Source organism: Strongylocentrotus purpuratus, unplaced genomic scaffold (genome assembly GCF_000002235.5).
Source record: "Strongylocentrotus purpuratus isolate Spur 01 unplaced genomic scaffold, Spur_5.0 spur5_scaffold_19, whole genome shotgun sequence".
Classification (NCBI taxonomy): domain Eukaryota; kingdom Metazoa; phylum Echinodermata; class Echinoidea; order Camarodonta; family Strongylocentrotidae; genus Strongylocentrotus; species Strongylocentrotus purpuratus.
The window spans coordinates 17,686,034-17,709,500 of record NW_022145604.1 but is presented as its reverse complement, the minus strand read 5'-3'; the positions used below and the strand labels follow the sequence as shown (position 1 = coordinate 17,709,500).

At 36.0% G+C, this 23,467-nt stretch overlaps 1 protein-coding gene across 1 annotated transcript; it reads right to left on the bottom strand.

Annotated features, from left to right (window-relative positions):
* Nucleotides 1-51: 51 nt before the first annotated feature.
* Nucleotides 52-14,810, bottom strand: LOC100889210 (solute carrier family 49 member 4 homolog). Its single transcript, XM_030990458.1, has 12 exons — nt 14,548-14,810; nt 13,572-13,682; nt 12,866-12,956; nt 11,785-11,988; nt 9,841-9,890; nt 9,118-9,168; nt 6,205-6,334; nt 4,751-4,856; nt 4,422-4,489; nt 2,908-3,026; nt 1,722-1,904; nt 52-317 (listed from the first exon to the last, which is right to left on the bottom strand). The coding sequence occupies exons 1-12, from the start codon at nt 14,780-14,782 to the stop codon at nt 175-177; spliced, it is 1,491 nt and encodes a 496-aa protein (XP_030846318.1). The 5' UTR covers nt 14,783-14,810; the 3' UTR covers nt 52-174.
* Between the last annotated feature and the right edge of the window lie 8,657 nt (nt 14,811-23,467).

Here is a 23,467-nt window from a genome sequence, read left to right as displayed (position 1 = left end):
TTGTGAAATTAATACGTAAAATATCTCTTTTTTCCCCTTCAAATCTGTAAATACTGAAATACTTGAAAATGTTCTGTTTTGCAAAATGTCTGAATATCGTGCGCAAACAAGGACAACGTGAAGTGATACAGGGAGGGGGGACAGAATCACTACAAATTAACACAACTTTCTCCATTAGATGTCTGGTGAGTTTTCATCATTCGCTGGATGACTCCCGTCAAAGTCAAGTCGGTTGTAGTGCTCTCTATAGAAGAGCATAAGAGGGATGCATATAACCACAGATCCTAGCATCACCCAGTTCAGCCAAGCAAAGTCAACTGAAAATTTGAAGAAAAAAAAAAGAAGAGACAATAATTAGCTAAAGCTAGGGTAAAACATGCAACTTCTAAAGCTCTTTGGAAGCGTCTTGGGACATTAGTCTATATCATAATGTGTTATGTGCTATACAAGAATGGATTACTATTATCATTTGATTTCATTATTCCTTATGAAATGATCAGCAGTAGAGGTGTCAGGGTGAAGTGGTCAAACACTTGACTGAAAAAGTAAAGGTCATTGGTTCAAAAACACCCGGGGTTGCCTAAGTCATACTTGAATTCATTTGCCATCACAATATTTTTCTCGCAGAAATTCTCTTTTGTGATTTTACACTACAATAATGTAATAACGATAATCTTGAATGCATTCAAATAATGCAAAACTGAATTTTGATTATAAGTTACGAGACAGCTTTTAAGAGAGATGCATTAATTAGGCTCTTTGTCATGACTCATCAATGTTCTTCCTGCGGTGTGTGTTGGTGTGTCTGTGTGCATGTGTGCATGTGAATGAATGAGGTGAGTGTATGTTTGTTTTGATAAGTTTTACAATGTTTGTTATAATAATTTGCTTGTATGATTATTTTTGTACAGGGTCCCATTCTCACAAGCATGCTTTTCTTGGGGTCCTTCCGATTTTGCTGTTAATTTGTTATGTATTTTATTCTGAATTTTTAATGGAAAATAAATGAAATGAAAAAGTAAACTGTAACAGCTAATCTGCTCTAGTTTACTGGTATATAAAATGGCTGAACATTAATTTATCTTTTATCAATGGCTGTATATATATGCTTTAATAGCTTCACATAACCACAGGCAGTCAATGAGAGCCAGTTGAATAGTCCTATTTCAGTTTTCTGTTCATTTTTGCAGTTGACTGATGAATGTAAGACGAAAATGCTTCATTATGTCTCTCGATTGTTAGTCTTAGTTTTTTTACGAGCACATGCAAATACAAGGTGATATGAAATATGCTTCATTGATGTTTGTTCTAGGGTTTATTTCATCAAAAGCATTATACAGTAGGGCTAGTTTGAGGGTTGCATTTGGATTTTCAATAATAATAATAATATTCCATGTTTATATAGTGCTCAATACATTGATTTTGCAGCGCTTTACAGATATATTATTACCCCGGTCATCGGATTCAGGCTTAACCGCACACAATGTATGCACATTTTCCACTCCCTAGGGAGCATTCCAGCCAGTCGCCATTTTTAGGTTAGGTTTAGAGTTACGGTTAAGGTCAAGTATAGGGCAAGGATCAAGGGTTGCAGTTAGGAATTTAGTAAGTATAGGAAATCACTGCAGAGCATTTTTTACAGGAGCAATATGTGTCTATTATACAAACACATACCGCAACAACATGGAAACTTGAAATTGTCTCAATGACAACATACAAACCTATGGATGGGACCATGGGTAGAACGAGGAAGCCTAGAGTAGTTACATTATTCAACATAGTCATCATAATTGTGGTCGTCTCTTCACCGATGGGGAAAGTGCCCTCTACAGTTATCTCCAGAAAGAGTGGTATGGTGGAGTTGAGGAACAATCCAAATAGAATGACAGTGACATACAGCCAAGCTATGAAAGAAGACAAAATAATATGTTTTGAGGTTCGGTTTCATGTTTACATAAATGGTGACGCTTAAAGCCCCACTGCACTACTTATAGCTACTTGCACCCTCTATATAGCTAACAATATGCCTAAAGGTGCCTGTTGGTCCCCCATGATCCCCTTTTTCTTATATTAATTGAGAGCTGATTTGATGAGATAACCGCCCTTCAGTGACCTTGCCTTTGGCCTAATCCCCCTGGCCAAATTAGTGCTGACGGGTTTTAAGGGGTCGTTCAGATATGTCGCTGCAGTAAAGTGTTATACACATCACATTTCTATATCTTATGACATAGAGCTGAGTGAACATGCCCAATTAAGTCTTTGTTGCGCAGACGGAGTTGCCATTCATATCTGAACAAGCCTTCACATGTATACCGGTAATCATCCACCTCCAGAAAACAGGGTCTAATCAAGGACGAAAAATGGAAATAGAAATGCAAAAAAGGAAACAACAAACTTCCAGATATAATTGATCAGTCCAAAGTTCAATGAGCTGAAAGATAACAAATAAAACAATCAATCAGTGATGTTTTCCATAAATGAAATGTAAGGCTTCAAGCTCCATTTTCAATGTATACAAGGCAATTAAATCAATGATGAAATTTCAAAGGTAGACCAACGCACCTGCACTGCTATATTAACATGGTGAATGATTGGCTTTCCACTTCAAATGCTCCCCCTTAATGTAGTTTTATGGAAAAATCCAAACATTAGAATACAACTCGGGATCACAATCGGTTACATGGTAGGTTTAATAATTTCAAGACTCCCCACCAATATGCTGATTATATCAATTACATTAGTAATAATGATGATCATGATAATAATAATAATGATAATAAAAACACTAACAATAATAATAATAATAACGAAAATAAAAACACTAACAATAATAATAATAATAATAATTATAATGAGGTAACACTCCCCTGGGAGCATTCTATTTCGTATATGTATCAAAACTCTTACCCAAGTTGAAAGGGATGTAGTCATTGACGAGAAGAATAGCCACGGTTAGAGCTACAGAGGATGTTACGATGAGGAATAGAAGAATGGGTTTCATCTTCCCAGTAAAGTAATCTGCACATCTGAAGCACAAAGCACAAAGTAATTATAGTAGTAGTATGTAGTAGTATTAATAATAATTCATCATCATCATCAATAGTGATCTGTCAGTTTATGACAGGTTCAGTGACCCATTCAAATTTCTATATCAAGTGTCTCTCCAAGTTTCTCTCCAAGTTCCTCGGTCTTGAGCCAACCGTTTCATTGTTTCATACCCTGTTGCTCCACATTGTGTGATTACATCGTCTAGAAAGCCTTTACGAGGTCTTCCCCTCTTCTTCTTTCCATGAATACGACCTTGAGCCAACCGTTTCATTGTTTCATACCCTGTTGCTCCACATTGTGTGATTACATCGTCTAGAAAGCCTTTACGAGGTCTTCCCCTCTTCTTCTTTCCATGAATACGACCTTCTACGACTCTGAGCATCAAGCCCTCGTCATGCTGCATTATGTGTCCAAGCCATTTCTTCTGTCTCTCTCTAATCGTTTGAATCAGCACCGCCTTTCTTAATGATTATAGTAGTAGTAATAATAATAACAAATACTGATGATTATAATAATAGTCATAGTAATAATAATACTATACCGGGTAATAATAATAATAATAACAGTAATATCAGTAGATGAACATGAAGAAGTAGAAGAAGAACAATAATTTTGGTGGTATTAGTGACTATTTTCTCTATGACCGAGGTATAATACACATGCATATACTTCGTGGTAAGAAGAAAGAACCGGTAACAATAATAATGATTTACCTAGGGCATCAACCATATAAATATACTCTAATGCACTAGCAATGTTTTCTATAGCTTATTTCTTTTGTAGAATTCACTGAAACAAGTAGCTAATGTTTTAGGAGAATTTGGGGATTAATTGACCTTTGATAGTTCATTTAGCCTCTGCTAGCCCCCAATTTTGATTTGTACTGTATAGGTTCTTTTTTATTTATTTTTCTAGTTTTGTAATTTTATATGCTTGTTCATATTGTTTGTAATTTTATCTAAATATTAGAAATGGACTGAAATTGAACAGAATAAATCTATTATATGCAAAGAGAGGGGTAAACTGTGATAACAACATGTTCATAACTCTTTTGATCTAAAATTGTCTTTCTTTGTTGTGACATGTAAGCTGTGTGCTTTCAATGCAAATATCCACCCCCTTTTTTTTTGGGGGGGGGGGGGTTCTTTTGTTATGATTAATTTATAAGGACATTCGGAAGGATTGCCTTTTGTATTTGATATTGTCAAATTTCTTTTATTACTGTACTACAACTTTGCCAGAATATACTTCAATCACTAACAAACCTATTACAGTGTATGGTGACATATATGTCCTTCATCTTTCACCAAACTAAAACAAAACTCGAGATCTATAGTGAAAATGCCACCACATTAATTCCTACTTTTCCTTACCTGCCAGTCACTGCCCCTCCAACTAATGATGCTAAATTTGTGTAAAAACCCATCCAGCCTGAGGTTGTCTAAGGATAAAACCATTTAGCAACACAAATGTTATTATCTACGTATAAATCACAATGAAGAGAGTGTACTAATTATAGTAATGATATGATACATAAATATAATAATATTACATTTTTAAAGCGCCTTTTTATTAGAATCTTCGCTTTTGAATATATTTTATTTTAAGGCTACAAATGGCTCGATCTCCATTTAAGTTTGACTTGGGATCTTTGTGAAACACCCCCAGATATTTTTTTTGCATGAAATGAGTATCTTCTTACCTGGTCAACTTTGTCACTGAAAATGGCCCCCAATTGTGATGTCCAACCATAAAACACACCAGTGATACAAGCATAAGCAATAGCAGGAATCCAGAATGATTCTTTCCTTTTAGTAAAAAGAAAAGAAATACACAAATACATGGTAATTACACACTGTTCGGAGGCTGTTTTTCTACTAAACTCTTGGAGTATAGAAAGCAAATAACTACCGTTGGTGATGAGGATAGGGCAAACTATCACTTCCGAGGTGATCTGGATGTAGCTTTCTTTCCGGTCTAGCGCGTGCTAGACCGCGCTATCTCTCGTGGACCACCCCCAAGAGGTGCTCCAGTGGCACGCCGTTTTGGCTTGCCGTGGCTCACTGTTGGGCGTACCGAAACGATGTTGTACCTTCCACACCGCAGAGATAGCGCGGTCTAGCGCGCGCTAGACTGCGCTATCTCTGCCGGTGTGAACAGCCTCATAGTTTGCCATCGCCTGAAACCAAAAGGTGATTATTTATGCTTTATATTCCACATCAGAAACATTTCACTTCTTCCGTCATTTTAGAGCAAAAAGTAATCAATTAACAGCTATAGCAAACGGTGTACGATACATATACCGTACAGTACGTGCATGCAGTATGGTGGTGTGACCATATAGTTCGCGCATGACCAAAATTTGCGTACTAACACTAAAAGCGCTGAAAGAGGAGAGCAATACGCATATGCAGCGTATACATGTAAGATAGTACTTCTATCTTCAGTGAAAGTGCGTTGTACTGTGTAGATAGTACTATCTACACAGTGCAACAAACTTTTCTTCTCCCATCAATGATTGGCGAACTTTTTTTCATCACATGATTTACTTTTGACCAATCGTAGAGCATGATTCTAATTAGCAATGGAATATAATAAAATCTGAACAGAAAGTATTTGAAGTGAATCCTGGTTATCCTAATCATAATTATTTGTGTTGAAAGTGATAAGAGCAATATTTATATTGCGCACGTAATTCTCCCAGGGGATGCTCAAGATGCCTACAAAGTAGTATGATTATCCTGGCTTTAACTCAGCTGCCCTAAGGCGCTTTAAGCATTCAAGGAATACATTCGTAGGTAGGAAAATTAGGTGAAGAGTAGCAAATGCAGATTAGTGATTTGACACAGGACTTTAGCGCCACGACAGGACTTCAAACCGTGATCCATGTCATCCACAGTCCAGTCCACTAGACCATGACACCTCTATACTCTTCCCCCTTTTTTTAATCAACAAGGTTTAAACACACATGTGCCTTTCAACATTAGAATGCATTTGTGAGATATGTCATCAAATAATTTGAAATAAAAGCATATGACTGTATCATTCATACAACTAAAAAAAATAGAAAAAAAAGTTAATAATAAATATCTCCAATGAAATATCTCCACCAAAAAAGGTAAAACTACATGTATATGTATACAAATTTTGACTCACTTAACTAAAGCAATAATTCCAGTTCTCATATCTTGTCTCTCCGTCACAGCCGAAGCAGTAGGTGGAGTGGCAGGTTTAGCAGGGAAGCGAATCAAAGCTACTAAACATACCACAGCTACTGCACCAAACTCTGTTGAAAATCAATGGGGAAAATACATCAACATTAAAAATCTGATGCTAGGTCTTTCGAACAATTTTCTGTGCATGTTTCAAAACTCGCACAAATGATGTAAGAGGCTGGTTTGGCTCATCTGAAGGCATCATTGAGAATGTGGTCAAGCAAAGCTTTAAAGCCTGTCTGCACTAGTTTGGCCAGGGGGATTAGACCTCCCTGCAAGGTCACTGACAGGTGGTTATCTCATCAAATCAGCTTTCAATTAAAAAGAGGGACCAACAGGCACCGATTGGCATTGTTTGCTATATTATAGAGGGCGCAAGTAGCTATAAGTAGTGTAGTGGGGCTTTATTAAAACCTACATCACTTAGCTACTTCTGCATACACCATCTAGGTTAACTTCAAAATAATCATCAATGCTGTCATTTAAAGGTACAGAAGATATTTTTTACTTGATTTAAATTTCTACCATAGTTCAAGCGGAACCATATAATACTCTATTGCACTGCTGGCATCATTCAATGAAACCTAAATTTTTTCAATATCGTGAAGTGTTCTTGCATATCTCTATATCATTATCAAATATATTTTGAAATATAAAGATAACAAAACATAAGTACCTCACTTAAGTAATCCAGCAATCTGATTGGTCGAAATTGCATTCATAAACTTTAACTGTTCCTGTAAAAACAGACCTATTTTCCCAATAACCATCATGGTTATTGGGAAAATAGGTCAGTCTCCATGGTTACCCCATAGGTTTACATGTTAAAAAATGGTTTGAGCGATCAAGGATACCGTACGTGTGCGAAGAATTTGTTGGTAATTTCAATACAATTGAATCACGATCGATCTTACCGACAATTTTATCTTGCATTGTTGACATGAAGACGAAAATAAACTTCCAAAAACAAAAAAACAACATCTGCCGATAGATCTTGATCTAAGTTCGTGCCAATATGCATTGCAAAAGTAAAAGAAGGCCCCGATTAATGGAGCAGCCGCGAATCATCAATCACGCGAAGCCGTTTTAAATCCATTTTAATGTATATATTAGAGAAAACTGGTAAGTATGGTAACAGAGCGCGATAGCCGTGCGGTTTAAGGCGCTGATTTTAGTTACATCACCTTTTGTACGCAAGAGATCGAATCCCATCTTCGACAAAAGTTTATTATTTTTTATTTTTTAGTCTATTTTTTTTTTGGCATATAAAAGTATTAATGACTGCTTTAATATTCGAGAAATAGTTGTTTTTATACGCTCTCGGGAAGGTTACAATTGGGCTATTGCACTCGGCATGCCTCGGCAATAGCACAATTCTAACCTTCCCTTGAGCGTATAAAAACAACTATTTCTCTCAAAGCAGTCATTAATACTACTGTTTCATGAGTATTTCTGCAATTTGCAATAACTACACTCAGCAAAACAGAAAGTGGGTACTCTCTATCGTTCAATATTTCAATAAAAATCATCAATTAAATATAATGAAAGATATATCAAATAAAAGAAAATTTGATACTCTACCAACTGATGTGTTGTGGGTTGGAAACTAATAACTATTAGGCTAAATAAATAAGAGTAGAGAGATATCAACAAAGATATCAACTGTTTGCTCCAAATTTTTGCCAGACACAAAAGTATTACTCTGGGCGCGAAGGTCTGTTCTCTGTCTAGTCTAGCCTAGTCTCTTTTAATTTTTTTTTTTTAGTCTATTGTGCAACAGTCCTTGACTTCAAGTAGCTAAAGCCAGACATAAAATGCATTCAAATCACTTCATATCATTCAATGAAGAGGTCATCCATCAAAAGTCTGGTACATGTACTTATTCTATATGTAGAATGGGAATGGTGCTGGTAGCTTGGTAATCACACCACTGCAAATCTCTGCAACTTTGCTATTGTCAGCCCCCCCCCCCCCTCCACAGATTGTTATTCATGCTGTTACTGATATATTAATATCATCTGTAGTCTGGCCTGCAGCCCTGAATAGATAAGGTCTTCTGTTTTTTCTCTCTTTTTCACCTCTTCCCTTTTTCTTTCTCTCTATCCCGGTGCTCCTTTTTTAACACATATATTAATACATTGTAATTTGTATTGCTATCGTACTGTACAATTGTATATATTGTTGATTATAAGTAACCTGCATGCCTCCTAACCCACTGGGTTGACATTGTATTGTATTAAGCTGCTATACTTCATTGCATTTTATATTGTTTGGTGCAGATTAAAGGTCATCCATAAAAAGCATTGTGCATGTACTTTTTTTAGTATAGTATTATGCATAGAATTCTTAGTTTTTTTGTTCATAAAAATTGCACTCCCAGGCCAGAGGCACACCCTATTCAATAAATTGTCATCAGTGCACGGACCCAAGATATTGTTATGTTTCTGCCCCAACTTTAGATGGGAGATTTTTTTCCATAACCTGAAGATTTTATGACTAACTTGAACCAAAGTTCAGTAATTCTGCACTGAAACTGGATGCTTAATTCATACAGGTAGAAATGCAATCTGTATAGTGTCCCATGTTACTCCTTTAATTTTGTTGTTGTTGAATTGAAGCAAATTACACTTTGATAAAAGTGTTTCTCATGTAATCAAATAGCTGATGACACAAATGGCTTTGGACACAGAGTTGATATGATGTTTAGAAGCATATTACACCTTTTATAACGACATCTCACTTTGAATATGATTATTTGGTGAAATTGTAAACTAAAATTAAAATTAAAATAAGAATAAAACAAAAACAAAAATAAATGCAAAAATAAAACAAATATAATGCTCGGTGAACTCACCTACATACATAAGCTTTCGAATTTCCTGTAGATGCTCTTGAATTTCATCATCTGTAAACAAAACAGTTGACCATTTTTATTTAAACAATCAAAATACTACAAAACATTTTGAATGGCTAATCTAGGTTTCCTGTTCTTAAAGTATATCATCTCATCAAGTTTTAATTGCAGACTTTGATTGAGGCTTTTAATGTGTTTCCTATAAAACTGAAGTTAAGTTGCTCAAAATAAATAAGGGGTCGTTTCCAATTAACCGAAGGCATATTATAGAAACAGATTAATTCTTCATGTATCGACCTCAATGCAAAATTATAATTTTGCCTGATATGACTTCATAATAGTCTGATTATTGTCATACAATGATATTATCTTTAACCCTTTCAGGAAAGAATTTATCTTTAGGGTTAAATTGATCATGTATTGTTCTTCAAATGGGCAACATGTCAAAAATATATGGCCAGGTTTGATTGAATGACAATAAATTTGAATCTCTAAATGTGTTGCCAATTGAAGGATGTTACAGCTTATTTTCCTTTAAAACTTCCTGGCATCACACGCAATAAAGCTGTGAAACAAAAATGGTTACGTACATTGTGCACATAATTATCGCCATTTCTACTTGAGCATCAGGTATAATTCTTAGGGCTCTGAATCAAGAGTTATTGAGCCAAACCACAAAATGTGGAATAATTGTCTCGAAAGGGTAAAAGTCAAAGCTCACACCTATGTAATATTCATCAGAATAATTCCCACTAGACGTTGTCAATGGGGATCTATGCAAGAGAAAAATAAAAAGAACAATGTCATTTGTTCTCTGCTTAATAACAATAACAGGAAAATATACACAGTCAAGCCTGTGTTAGTTGCCATCTCTGTATAAAGGCCACCTGTAGACAGTGGCCATGCAGTTTGTATCCCTTGAGATAGAAATGTGCGTTGAACAACCTCTCTAGAATGACTTCTCTGTCTACAATGCCCGACTTTTATGGCCACTTTTTGTTTTTCCTTTTTGGTGGCCTCAATAGACAGGTTTGTATTTACGTTCAAAGAGACCACTGCTCCAAATCAATTAAGCTTCACGCAGCTTTATGCTATCGAGAAGTTAAGATTAACAAGACAATAACTGCTTGCTTTAAAGTATATATCGAGGTATGTCTGCATTTCTTTACATAAGAACCCCTTTCAAGGGGTAATTCTGAGGAGTTACTTACACCAACCGCGTGCCATAACTGAGACTGTCTAGCAAACATTGGAACATGAATAATAATGATATTTTACAATATGTGTAATGCAGCACATCGTGATTAATGCCACTTCAAAAGAGCTAGCTGTGAATGCTATTGATAGAAGCTGGTAGCTCTTGATAGTTTTATTTTACATTTTCCTATTTTGCACATCACAATGCTTACTATCTGCTTACTCATTAGTATATGTGCTTCACATGTGCTTTGCAAATTATTGACATAAACTGAGGCAGCTGTTATCAGCACAGAGTAAAAAGGAAGATAAAAGAAAGTTGTTGCCCACTCCATCTAAGAACATATATGCTTCAGGCAGGGATTTTAACGCACATCTCATATATTCTATATTTTTACAAAGTGAACCAAGTAACATTTGTTTCTGGTTGGCTATAAACAATGTGTGGCGGTTCCCAGCATTTCTCATGAATAAAAATGACTGTTTTTTCCCTGATGGAGTCTCAAAATTGCAGGATCACTATTTCATTATATTCCCATTTGGCTTTTAGTATAGAGGTATAGAGTTAGATTTCACAGGTCATGCACCTAATCCCCTTGGCTACAGAGACAAGAAAAGGTATATACGTATATATTACACACTAAAAAGAAAGGAAGAAAACACCCCAAACAACTCACATAGGTAATCTTCTACTGTGTGGACACAAGATATTAGACAGACTACTTTCTTTTAAGGCCAGTGCCAAAGCTATTCCCTGCTTTTTACATGATTTAAGTGTTTTTTTCCTCATATTTCCTGGGTGGCGGGAGTGGCTCGACGTTTCGAACAGGTTGACTATCCGTCGTCAGGAGTGGAGAATAGCTTGCGTGCGTGAGCTTAAGTCACCGTAATGAACTTGTTTTCCCTGATTTCCAGGATAGCTGGGAACCCTGTGTGTGGAATCTCTGAATTTCTGGTGGCAGCGGTGGGATATGTATGAATCTCTGCCCTTACAAATGACCCATGAACCAAACTCTCAACTGAGATAAAGTGATTGATGTCTAAGGAACCATTACACAGGGGTGATAGTGAGCACTAAGAACAATTTTTTTTTTCCTCAACCACCTGCGGCCCGTGAGTAAAAAAAAACAAAAACAGATTCAGGAAGAAAAAAATGGCATCTAAATAACAATATTCCCCGTCTTTTGAGTAAAAAAATTGGGAAAAAAAAAAAATTGGGAAAAAAATAATCAGGAAACCGATTTAAATCGGGTAATTATCAGGCCTGATTACACCACATTAATGCTCACTTGACTACGATGCAAGCCAATAAAGTTCTCAAAACTTTTCCTATTCTCACCACTGCCAGAAAATGTAATAATCCATCACAGTCATATATTCTACACTGCAGTGTTTAGTCATTCAATACTGCATTATCATGTTGCCCTGCAGTTCAGATTTATTATAATGGCTGAACTACATGTCACATACCCAGTTGTTGGACTGTGAATTTCTGTCACAATGGCTGGTCCGATGACAAAGGAGGCTGCAAGTCCAAGGTACGGCGAAGTAGCTGAGAGGGCCGTTGCTGTGGTACGTTCATTAGTTGGAAACCAGGTGGCAGATATACTCGTGACTGCTGCCATCAAGACTGGCCCAGACAGTCCTATGAAGATGTGCCCAATGTTCATGGTCCTGTATTGCAAAAAGATAATTTAAAGAAACAAATAGATTTCCAAGCCATGTCATTTCTTTCAAAAATGTATTTTTATACATATATTCCTCACATTGGATCTAAATTGGCAGTGGCGTTTCAGACTTCAGCCACATATCTATCAAAGATAACAGCAGTGCATATATTGGTAAGGCTTCATTGATGAATTTCGAGATACATGTACATAATAATGCACTCATTACCCCCTTAATTGTCCTACACTTGAAAGGTTTTTGTTTTGTTTTATATGGTTTGGGGTTTATTCTGCAAAGTGCCCCACCCTTAATTGCTCTTCATTGAAATATACTGGTACTAGCATGTCCAACATAGCATGTCATAAGAAGAAGGACAGGGTCAAATCAGGAGTTAAATTGATCAATCTGATAAAAAGTCACTAATAAACTATTGTGTATATTAGGTTTCTTGACCACAACATTACAATGTCTACCATTTGATAAATTGATTGTTTCTGACAAATCTGTCTTTAGAACATAATTATATGGTTAAGCTGAACATTTTGGGCTAGCTAGGTGTGTTAATTGGGCTACATCAGTTAATTTTACCTGAAAAATGACAATATGGTGGAGTACTGGTGTTGTCATGGAATTTGTAGGGTGTCCAGTACAAAGGTCAAATGTAAAAATGTCAGAGGTAGATACAGTTGGACAGGAAATAAAATGTCAAGAGGGGGAGCTGAATAGCACAGGTGAAAATAACTAAGGTATATAATAAAGACAAAGATAGAAAAAAATTCATAGTAAAAAAGATGGTGGTACAAAATAACAGAGGTAAAATTGTCAAAGCTAAAAACGTTAGAGACAAAAAAGGTAAAGTTAAAAGCTTTTTGATTGTTCATACCATTTCATCATAGCTATGGATACAGGGATACATCTTATACCACATCCAATGAAAAGAAGTCCACCAGAAATCAGAACTGATATACGAAGACCTGCAAAATATATTACAATACAAGGATTATACAGCACTGTTTTTTTGAAGTATGGATACATGCAAATGCATTGTACAGTAAGGCATCATGTAAATAAAGTAAATAGAGGTAATCAATTGCCTGATTTTAGGCTGATTTTTAACTAATTTCTCCAAAAAAAAGATGGTGGTACAAAATAACAAAGGTAAAATTGTCACAGCTAAAAACGTTAGAGATAAAAATGGTAAAGTTAAAAGTTCTTTGATTGTTCAAACTTGCTGAGGAATAAATGACATAATATAAGTACCCTTTAACAGCCCAAAATCTGACGCTATAGTTTTTTAATCTTTTGACATCAACAGTGTGGTAATTAAGAAAGAAGCAATCATATAGGCTAAATATTTTTACACACATACCATAAATATCCATAGTATAACACATCAAAGACATTTATAAGGATAATATTTAAACTTTATAATGGGTCTTTTTCTTTCTCTCTATTTTGATATATTTCCCCCTCTTCTTTGTACAATTGGATTGAGAAGGCTTGTGCCTTCTTGTATAGTTACAGGGCAAAGGGGTCACACATATTTTAGGGATATCATTTAAAAAAAAATGAATGGTGGATATACTGACCTTTGGCATGAAGAAGCCATGAAAAGAAGAAAGCAGATGTGAGAAATGAAATGGGGCCCCAGTTGGCTAGCAGAGCAAATTGACCTGGACCCCACTGCAGAACCTCAGAAGCTACTTACATACATGTACGTGCAAACAAAGAAGAACAATCGTTGAAAACATCATATTGATAAAATACAGTAAGTGAACTGATCGAGATAGGATATCAGTTTGACCTGAGATAGGAATTTGACCTCTGATTACATACCCAGGCCATGTCCAGTATACACACATAAACACCCTGATTGACCGGACCAATATTAGCTTGCTATTAAGGATGGATTTCCATTTTGAAACGAAGCATTAATTAGCATGCAGGCTTACAGTGGTATTACATTTCAATAAATTGTCTTGTGTATATTGTGGTCTTAACACTAATCCACAACATATTTTTCAAATGAAAATTTTGTTGAGGTGATTTAAATTTCACTAATATGTAACTTTCAGAATATACGGTCAAATCTGCCTAAGCAGCCACCTCTATAAAGACCACCTGTCCATAGTGGTCACTTATTTGCTTCCTATAGGGGCAAATGTGTTTCGTAGGACCTGTTTAGAAAGTTTTAAAATTTCCATTAGATGGCCTACATAAAAAGGTTTAACGTATGAAGCCTAGACAGGCTTCTGGCCAGGAATTAATTCACAATTGAATGTCCTAATTGAAAAATAGGATGTCCCAAGAAGGTAGCCTATGAAATAATGTTGATTAAAAGAAATAATGTTGATTAAAAAGAAATAATGTGGCATCTTCCTCAAGGAAACCAGGACACCCTCTAATTGAGCCCAAGCTTGGGTGAAAATAAAAAAGTATATAAATTTGCTTTTGCTTCTACTTCAAAAAAAGGTCCAAATAAAATGAATTACTTTGTGTCCTTGACAACCATCATTGCATTTGTTTCTGAATATAAAAGTCCTATGAATTCAAATCTTGTCTTACCTGTGTCTTGTATAGGTCCCCAGGTATTCCAATTACACAAGTAGAGAAGGGCTAGAGCTGAGAAAATGCCCAAAATGTACCATCTTTCTTTATAAATGATGTACTCCTTGTTGAGCGACCGAGTAGGAGCATTAACTGGCGTTCTCTTCAGGTCTTCTTCACTATCTTCTTCTGTTCCATCTAAAAGGTGTTCCCTCTCCATGTTGCCTCGATTTGAATTAATAAACCCAGACATGACTCCTAGATTGATAGATATCGTTGTCTCCGATTGGTCTCGATGACGGAGTAGGTCTTGAACGTATCACAAGAGAAACATCCAAGCATTGAGAGCAACACGTGTAACAGAATCAATAGTCAGGTAGGACAAGCCTAAATAAATAAAAAAGGTGAAATTCTAAAATTAAAATTCCAAACAAGTTTTAAGATTTGTGAGGTTGCAGGGCAAAACATTACATCTAATAAAGGGAAGAAAAAAAAGGAACAAATCCTAATGTAATCATGAAAAACTGAAAAGACCTTTAATAAGAAACGTAATTATATCAACTATAAATGCAAGTGAGTGGAGGGAGGGGGGGGGGGGGGAGCTTCATGAGAAACATAGGAAAGAGTTGCTCTTTGTCGCTTTATTAATAGGGGCACATGTAATGGAGAAAGGAAAAGGGGGGGGGGCACTTGAGAGAAGGGAAAAGGACACTTATAATAAAAGAAAAGGAGCAAGTGTCAAAGTAGAAAAAGGGCAATTATCAGAGGTGAAAAAGGCACTTATGAGAATGGAAAAGGAGCACTTGTCAAAGGAAAATGGGCGTTTATCAGATTGAATAGGAGCATTTATCAGAGGTGCAAAAGGGGTATTCATGAAAAGGGGAAGCACTCTTATAAAAGAAGTACAAGGGGGCACTTATCAGAAGGACATAGGAAACTTTTTATAAATGAAAAAAGGGGCACTTATCAGAGGTGAAAAGGGGCACTCATCAGAGACGAAAAGAAGCACTTATTACAAAGGTAAAGGGGCACTTGTCAAAGAAATGGGCACCTCTAAGATTTAAATAGGGGTAATTATCAGAGATAAAGGAGCACTTTTCAAAAGTGAAAAATGGTATTTCTCATACCTGAAAAGGGGCACTCATCTGAAGGAAAATATGTACTCTTTAGAAAGGAAAAATGGACAGGCTTTGAAATTGAAGGGGCACTTATCAGAGGCGAAGAGCTGAATTTATGAGAAGGGGAAGGGCTTTTCATGAAAAGCTAAATGGGCACTAATCAGATTGAAAAAGGGGGCACGTGTCAAAATAAAACGGGCCTTTGTCAGAAGTGAAAAGGCGCACTTATCAGAAGGAAAGGGGCACTTATCAAAGAAAAACAGGCACCTCTCAGATTTAAATGGGGGCAATTATCAGATGTGAAGGGGGCACTTCTCATACCTGAGAAGGGGCACTTATGAGAATGGAAAAGGGATGCTTATCGGAAAGGAAAAGGGGCATTTGAATTGTTGAAGGAAACAGGGCACCTATCAGATCTCAATATGGGCATTTATGAGAAGAGGGAAAGTGGCATTTGTCAAAGGAAAAATGGGGCACTTATCTGATTAAAAAGGGGCACGTTTGGGGTACTTGAAAAAGTGGGGTGGGGGGGGGGGGGGGCACTGTACTCCCCTGGTGTGCTGCCTCTGTGTAAATGAGCTTGTATATAGTTGTACTACTGTACTACTAGTGCTACTCTACTGGAGTACTACTCTAGTCTCTAGTAGGTCTCTCTCACATAATTGTCGAAATATCATAAACAAACTAAGCAATAGGAACTGATAACAATTATTAAAATAGTATATTAAGCTTTGTTTCATGTCTCTAGCCAGACTGCCTGTAAATGATGGGTTGTCAGTTAATTTCCATGTGCAAAAGGCCATAAGTGAATATGCAAATGATGTGAAATGAATATATGTATATAGAGAGAAGAGACTAGAGAAACAAACAGTAATTGTAACAAATCCAAGTATGGAATGAGTCTAATTTTAACTCATACATAAACTTCCCTTTCAACTAAAAATGTCTTCATTTTTTTTAAAGAGCTAAAACATTAATTTAAACATCGGATACGTCTACTCAGATTAGTTTTCTTTTCTTCAAATTTTGCTATTTCTATTTTGAACAGCTACACTGACGACAAATTAATTTTATATGTACTTAACAATAAAGAATAGTTTGATACCTTTACAATTACATTCAGGATATATCTTCTAAGTCTCTACTACAGAAGTAAAGAAAACAAAATAGTCATGAATTACTTGGAAAACATTGTCATACTGACACCTATGAATCCAAAATGCTATACACTCTTCAAATATATAACATTGTCAAAAATATACTTTTCCCAACATTTTGTTGTTGTTCTGATTTTAAAATGAATTGAAAAAATAATTAACATCTTCTTTACTTCCTTGTTTGTTTGTTTGTTTGTTCATTATCATTATATTGCTCGTCTGAAGATTTCAATACGTTTTCCTGCACTCATATTTTTTCTCAAATAAAAACATAATCAACCAATAGCAAAATAGGATTTGAGAGTAAGACTGAATATTCATAAGGAAAAGGAGAAGAGAACCAATGATAAGTAAGTGGAAATACCAAAAGCATTCACATAAGATATGATGAGAAAGGAGTTGCTGCTAAATATTTTCTCGAGCCCCCTCCCTCCCCGCTGGCTGCATGGATCCGCCCCTGATGTAACGTCCCTGCATATGGCCCAACAGAGGCAACGGCGATGCCTCTCATGCCTTTGTCATATCATTTGATCACTGGTAGTTATATTACACCGACCCCCGAAACTTGAAATGGTACGCAATTTGTATAATATACTCACCAAACAATAGTGGCAGGTTGTAACATTACAACAAGTTCCAGTGGCCGAGCGACTGTTCACGGCCTTGCTTATCGACGAAATAATACTCGGTTCATTTATATACAATATCCAATTCTGCCCAAAATTATAATTCTGATTTCTGTGTTGTGTTCTGCGAGCTGCTGCGGGTCTTACGTCGTCTGCACCAATTTGCCGTGTGTGTGCGTCAGGTGATCCGATTCAGTGGCAGTGTGGCAACAAGCTCGGGTGGCGATAGACTGTAATTAGCTATACGGTTCGCCGGATATGTAGCTCGAGGTGAAATGTCTCCTGGACCTTATACAACTAAAAAATCGGCTTAAAATAAATATGTAATCTATATCGAATGACAACCATTTTTCGGCGGAAAAGATTATCCCTTCTTTATTTCATTATATATTTATTATTATTTTTTGTATTCATTGATTTTATTTCTCAAAAAAATTCTTTTTCAATAGTTTATACAAAACTGCAACATAATTATTACAAAGCTTTGTTACCATTTGATAAACAAAAATATATACAATACAATTCCTTGTTCATTATTTCACAATGTAGGCCTATATATAGGTCGAAAATATACCACAATCACATAATAGAAATATAGCACCGCACTACACAGTTAATTCAACCACAAAACTACAAACAATGGGGTTTTTTCTTCAGAAAAAGACTGAATATAGTTTAAAAAAGAATATATAAAAATAATGAGTTTCATATTTTCAACATATTTTTATACAGAATTGAAATTTTTAGTTTTCTTTTATCAAAACACGATCTATCCCAAAACCCTTCCCCATGGACTTATCCACCTCCCCCTTCCTCGTTTCTTTTCCCCCTCCCCTCCTGGATAGGGAATGCATTCTGGTAAAGGTTTCCTTACAATTGTGTCGAAATGACTCACTTGACTTTGTTCCACCTCAGTTTTCCCATTTTCTGAGATGTAGGGGAAATTTTTTTTTCTCATCAATGCTAATTTTTTCCCCTCCAATTCACATTCTTTGAACCTGCGTTTAATTTTGTACATGGTTATATAGGTGAAATCCGTTCTCTTCCCATGAAAATCAAATATGTACCAGAATTAAAAAGTGATTTACCAATTGCTCCTTTCCTTGATCAATTAATGTAATTCCAAAAAAAATTTCCTCCCAATTTAGATTAGGTATGGATTTATAAAGCCAATAATATTCCACATACTAAGAATCTTGCTCTAAGATTGGTCAAAAGTAAATCACGTGATGAAAGATAGTTCGCCCATTAATGATGGGAGGCTGAGCAAAAAGTTTGTTACACTGTGTAGATAGTGCTACTATCTACACAGTGCAACGCACTTTCACTGAAGATAGAGGTACTATCTACACAGGGCAACGCACTTTCACTGAAGATTATCTAAAAGCGCACTAAAACAGGCGTAATTAAGCGCGCATTACCAATGAGCGCAATTAAAGAAAACACATACGCACACCGTACCCTCAAGTGGTTTGGTTAAACTTATACTTTTTGAGTACGAATTTGGGCCTAGGTATCTTTTATGTAGATGCATACACATCCTTCTCTTTTTGTAGTTAAATTGTTTTAGATGTGGAATATAAAGCAAATAATCACCTTTTGGTTTCAGACGATGGCAAACTTCCTCGTCGATCAGAATGTATACGCTATCTTTCCTCAGCTTCGCTTCTGAAAGATAGCTACACTCAGATCGCCTCGGAAGTGAAAGTTTGTCCCCTCACCTTCACCAACGGTAATTATTTGCTTAATATATTATTACAGCAGCTCCATATCAAACGAACTATTTCATTTTTCAGAAAAAATGACGATATGTCTCCTCTTCCTTTTTTCAAAAGCAACACAGATTAGTTTGGGCAATTCCAAATCGATACAAATGATTATGTGTAAATAATTCCATGCAGTAGTTTAAATCGGAACTCCCTTAATCGGCTATTTAATGTTTTGTCTTGGTCTCTTAAAAACGTTTCATGTCTTTATTAGAAAAAACATGTTTATCTTTTATTCTTTCGAAAATATTTGGCGTTACCGATTTCGGTTCAAGAAATTCTGTGCAGATTTTTTTAATACAATATCATTTATAGATATCATATTTTTTCCAGTACAAACGCAATTCCGTGTACATCATGAACCGTACCACTGTCTTTTCTCATATTTCTTTTCCAGCTGACTGGAATTGTTTCATAAATTGTCTGTATTATTCTAAATTCAATTAAATTCAATTCCAGCTGTTGGAAATATGTCTAATAAATGTTTTATTATATGTATATTTTTATCGAATACGTTTTTGTAAAATATGCATTTCCCCTCTACTCGTATTATTTTGTTATCAAAAATTATCTCATTTCCTTTATATGGTTCATATTTCATCTGAAAATCTCTCGTATCCATCAAAGAAGGAGGATGAAGAAGGAGGAGGAGGAGGAGAAGGATGAAGAAGAAGAAGAAGGGGGAGGAGGAGGAGGAAAAAGGAGGAGGACGAAGAAGAAGAAGGAGGAGGAGGAGGAGGAAGAGGAGGAGGAGGAAAAAGGAGGAGGAAGAAAAAGAAGGAGGAAGAAGAAAAAGAAGAAGGAGGAAGAGGAAAAGAAAGAATAGGAAGAGCCAAGAGAAAGAAGAGGAAAAGGAAAAGAAAGAAGAGGAAGAGGAAGATGAGGAGAAAGAGGAAGAGGAAGAAGAAGAGGAAGAAGAAGAAGGTGGAAGAGGAAGATAAGGAGGAAGAAGAAGAGGAAAAGGAAAAGGAAAAAGAAGAAGAGGAAAAAGAAGGAGGAAGAGGAAGAGAAAGAAGAGGAAAAGGAAGAGAAAGATGAGGAGGAAGATGATGAGGAAGAGGAAGAAGAGGAAGAAGAAAGAGAAGGTGAAAGAGGAAGAGAAAGAAGAGGAAGACGAAGAGGAAGACGAAGAGGAAGAGGAAGAGGAAGAAGAAGAGGAAGAAGAAGAGGAAGAAGAAGAAGGAGGAAGAGGAAGAGAAAGAAGAGGAAAAGGAAGAGAAAGAAAAAGAAGATGAGGAGGAAGAGGTAGAGGAAGAAGGAGGAAGAGAAAGAAGAGGAAGAGAAAGAAGAGGAAGATGAGGAGGAAGACGAGGAAGAGAAAGAAGAGGCAGATGAGAAGAAAGAAGAAGAGGAAGAAGAGAAAGATGAAGAGAAGAGAAAGATGAAGAGGAAGAAGAAGAGAAAGAAGAATAGCCATAGCATTGCCAATATATTGTTATCTAAAAAAGCCCATCTGTATAAAAGATCTGCATTATAAGTCATTGCTTCTCCAAACAGTACTACTACTAGTAGTCGGGTGGTTAGAAGGAGAATAAGAAGAAGAAAAGAAGGAGAAGAAGAAGAAAAGAAGGAGAAGAAGGAGAAGAAGAAGGAGAAGAAGAAGAAGATGGTGGTGATGCTGGTGATGATGATGGCGATGGTTATTATCATTATATTGGTCATCATAGTGATGCTGGTGATGAAGAAGAAAAGAAGAAGAAGATGATGAAGAAGATGCTGGTGACGGTGATTGTGATGCTGGTGATGATGATTACTATCATTATATTGGTCATTATGATGGTGATTATGATGGTGGTGGTGATATGATGATGATGGTGATGATTATGATTATTGAAAAGATGATTATGGGGACGGCAGTGATGATGATGACTTTTATTACTAATGTTATAATGCTGAACATGATGATGATGATGGAGAAGAAGAAAAAGAAGATAAAAATGATGGTGGTGATGGTGATAGTGATGATGATGGTGGATTTTGATGATAGTAATTTGTTGGTGGTAATGGTGATCCTGATGAGGATGATGGTGATGAACATGTTTAATCATAATTGCACCCTAGATATACAAATAATCATAGCACATGTTTTTACATAACCCCTGTATAAAACAATTTAAAACCTTCAACAACAAAGAAAATGGAATTTTTCATGAAATTGTCTGTACTAGATAGAAAATATCCAAAGACACATGGATGTCAACTTGTTCACTTGATTACATCTTCAAAATTTCATACCTTACTCATTAATTTTTTTAATCTGATTTGGCTCAAACTTTTCAGCATTCCATTTCTTTCATTGTTCTGCTTCCCGGCCTTCTCCTTTACATCTCTGCCATTCAATCATTTCACAGAACTACACACGACTAGTAAAGAGAAACGCACACCCTTACACAGTTTTCATTATAAGAAATAATATCTATTTCCATTACCATATATTTTAATTTTTCCAATACAGCAGAGTCCTTAAGTTACAATTTGTCGCATTAATAAAATAAATGCATAAATTGGTATTTATTACTTCTGGAATGAAACAAATGTCAAAAATTTAGCTCTCATTTATCGTTTAACTTGATTAATAGGCAGATAATATTTTCATTGATAAACACAGTTAAAGAGGAGGCTTTCATAAAAAAGACCAGATTTAGGTCAATATCTCAATTTAATAATAAAAGGAAAATAACTTCTGCAATACTTTTAATAGCCCGACAATGTATAATAACTTTTTATGGCACATTTGTGTAGTGGTACCTATTTCAGAATGATTTAATACACACAGATACCAATAATGCCTTAAAAAAAAAAATGTTGTATTGCCCTTTAGGTGCTGAAACATGGGTTGGTCGGTCAGAATTTTTTTTTTTTTTTTTTAAATTCCCTCTTTGGGCTAATATTTCTCAGTTTTGAATGCTTTAATACATTTTTTCTTCTAAAAAACCCCCCCAAAACTGTTTAAAAGCCGACCGTAGATTTCAAGATTTTTGGGTCGGTTGCAAAGGGCAATACAACATCTTTTTTTTTAAAGGCCTAATGCATATTGTCTATTCAGAGCCAGAAGGGCATTAACTCTGTGTTACAGCATATTAGTTAACACGCCCTTCTGGCTCCACAAACAGACGATGTCATCTTGGTGATGATAATATGAGCAAGGCAACACAAGTGTACAGCATCAAGTGAAGAAGATGGAACAGATATATTCTGCCAATCTTGGTGCAATAGCGATTTCAGACACGGGGGAAGTCATTCACAACAGCATCAATGCATCCTATTCTGGGCCCCGTTTCACAAAACTTGACACCAGTGACAAATGACAGTTTTTGTTATAAGCTACTGAAATCCTTGCTTCTAATTGGTTATCAGCAGATTCGTCACTGATATTTGTCATTGAAAAAAGTCTTTGTGAAACACCCTCCAGGGGGTGTTTCACCAAGCCTTTTTTCAATGACAAATGACAAAAATCAGTGACAAATACGCAGATAACCAATCAGTAGCTTATAACAAAGTTTTGTGAAACGTCCCCAAGGTTCCTACTTTTTCTTGTGTTTGGAATGGCTGCAATTAAAACCTTGCCAAAGAACGAAAAATTCATGGCTAATATACCAACCTGGACTCATTCACCCACAGCCTTGTGTAACTTATAATAGAATTATAGAAGACACAAAAAGTTGTTATTGTGTATAATCCCTATGGACACACAGGATATGTACCCATTATGTACATAAATATTACTCTATTGGTTTGACATTATTATAAACATTCAAATAGACTATTATAATTTGAATATAAAACAAAAACAAGAAATAAAATGATGCTGCTGATAAGTGTCGGCTTGCATGGTGATGTAGATATAAAGTAGGTTTACGGTGGCGCCATGTGAGAGAGGGCCTGGGGACGATTGGGGAGTCCTGAAAAGGACTGTCTGTAATCTTCCTCTCTTGAGATTCAGTGTAGTCCTGTACCAGTGCTATAGTTCTCTTTAGAACTATAAGTTCAAAGAAAGATTACCAACAGTCCTCTTCAGGACTACACACTCTTAAGAAAGAAAAATTACAGACAGTCCTTTTCAAGAGTCCCAAATCACCCCCCCCCCCTCTCTCACATGGTGCAACCGTAAACCTACTGTATAAGAAATAACATGCCTAGATCTAAACAATCCAGGAGTAAAATAAATTGGTCAGCTGTACTGGTGCTATATAAATTTGTAAACACGGATTCTTTCTTCTTCAAAAAGGTAACTATAAACCTTTGTAAATTTCTGCCCACGTTTGTTTTCC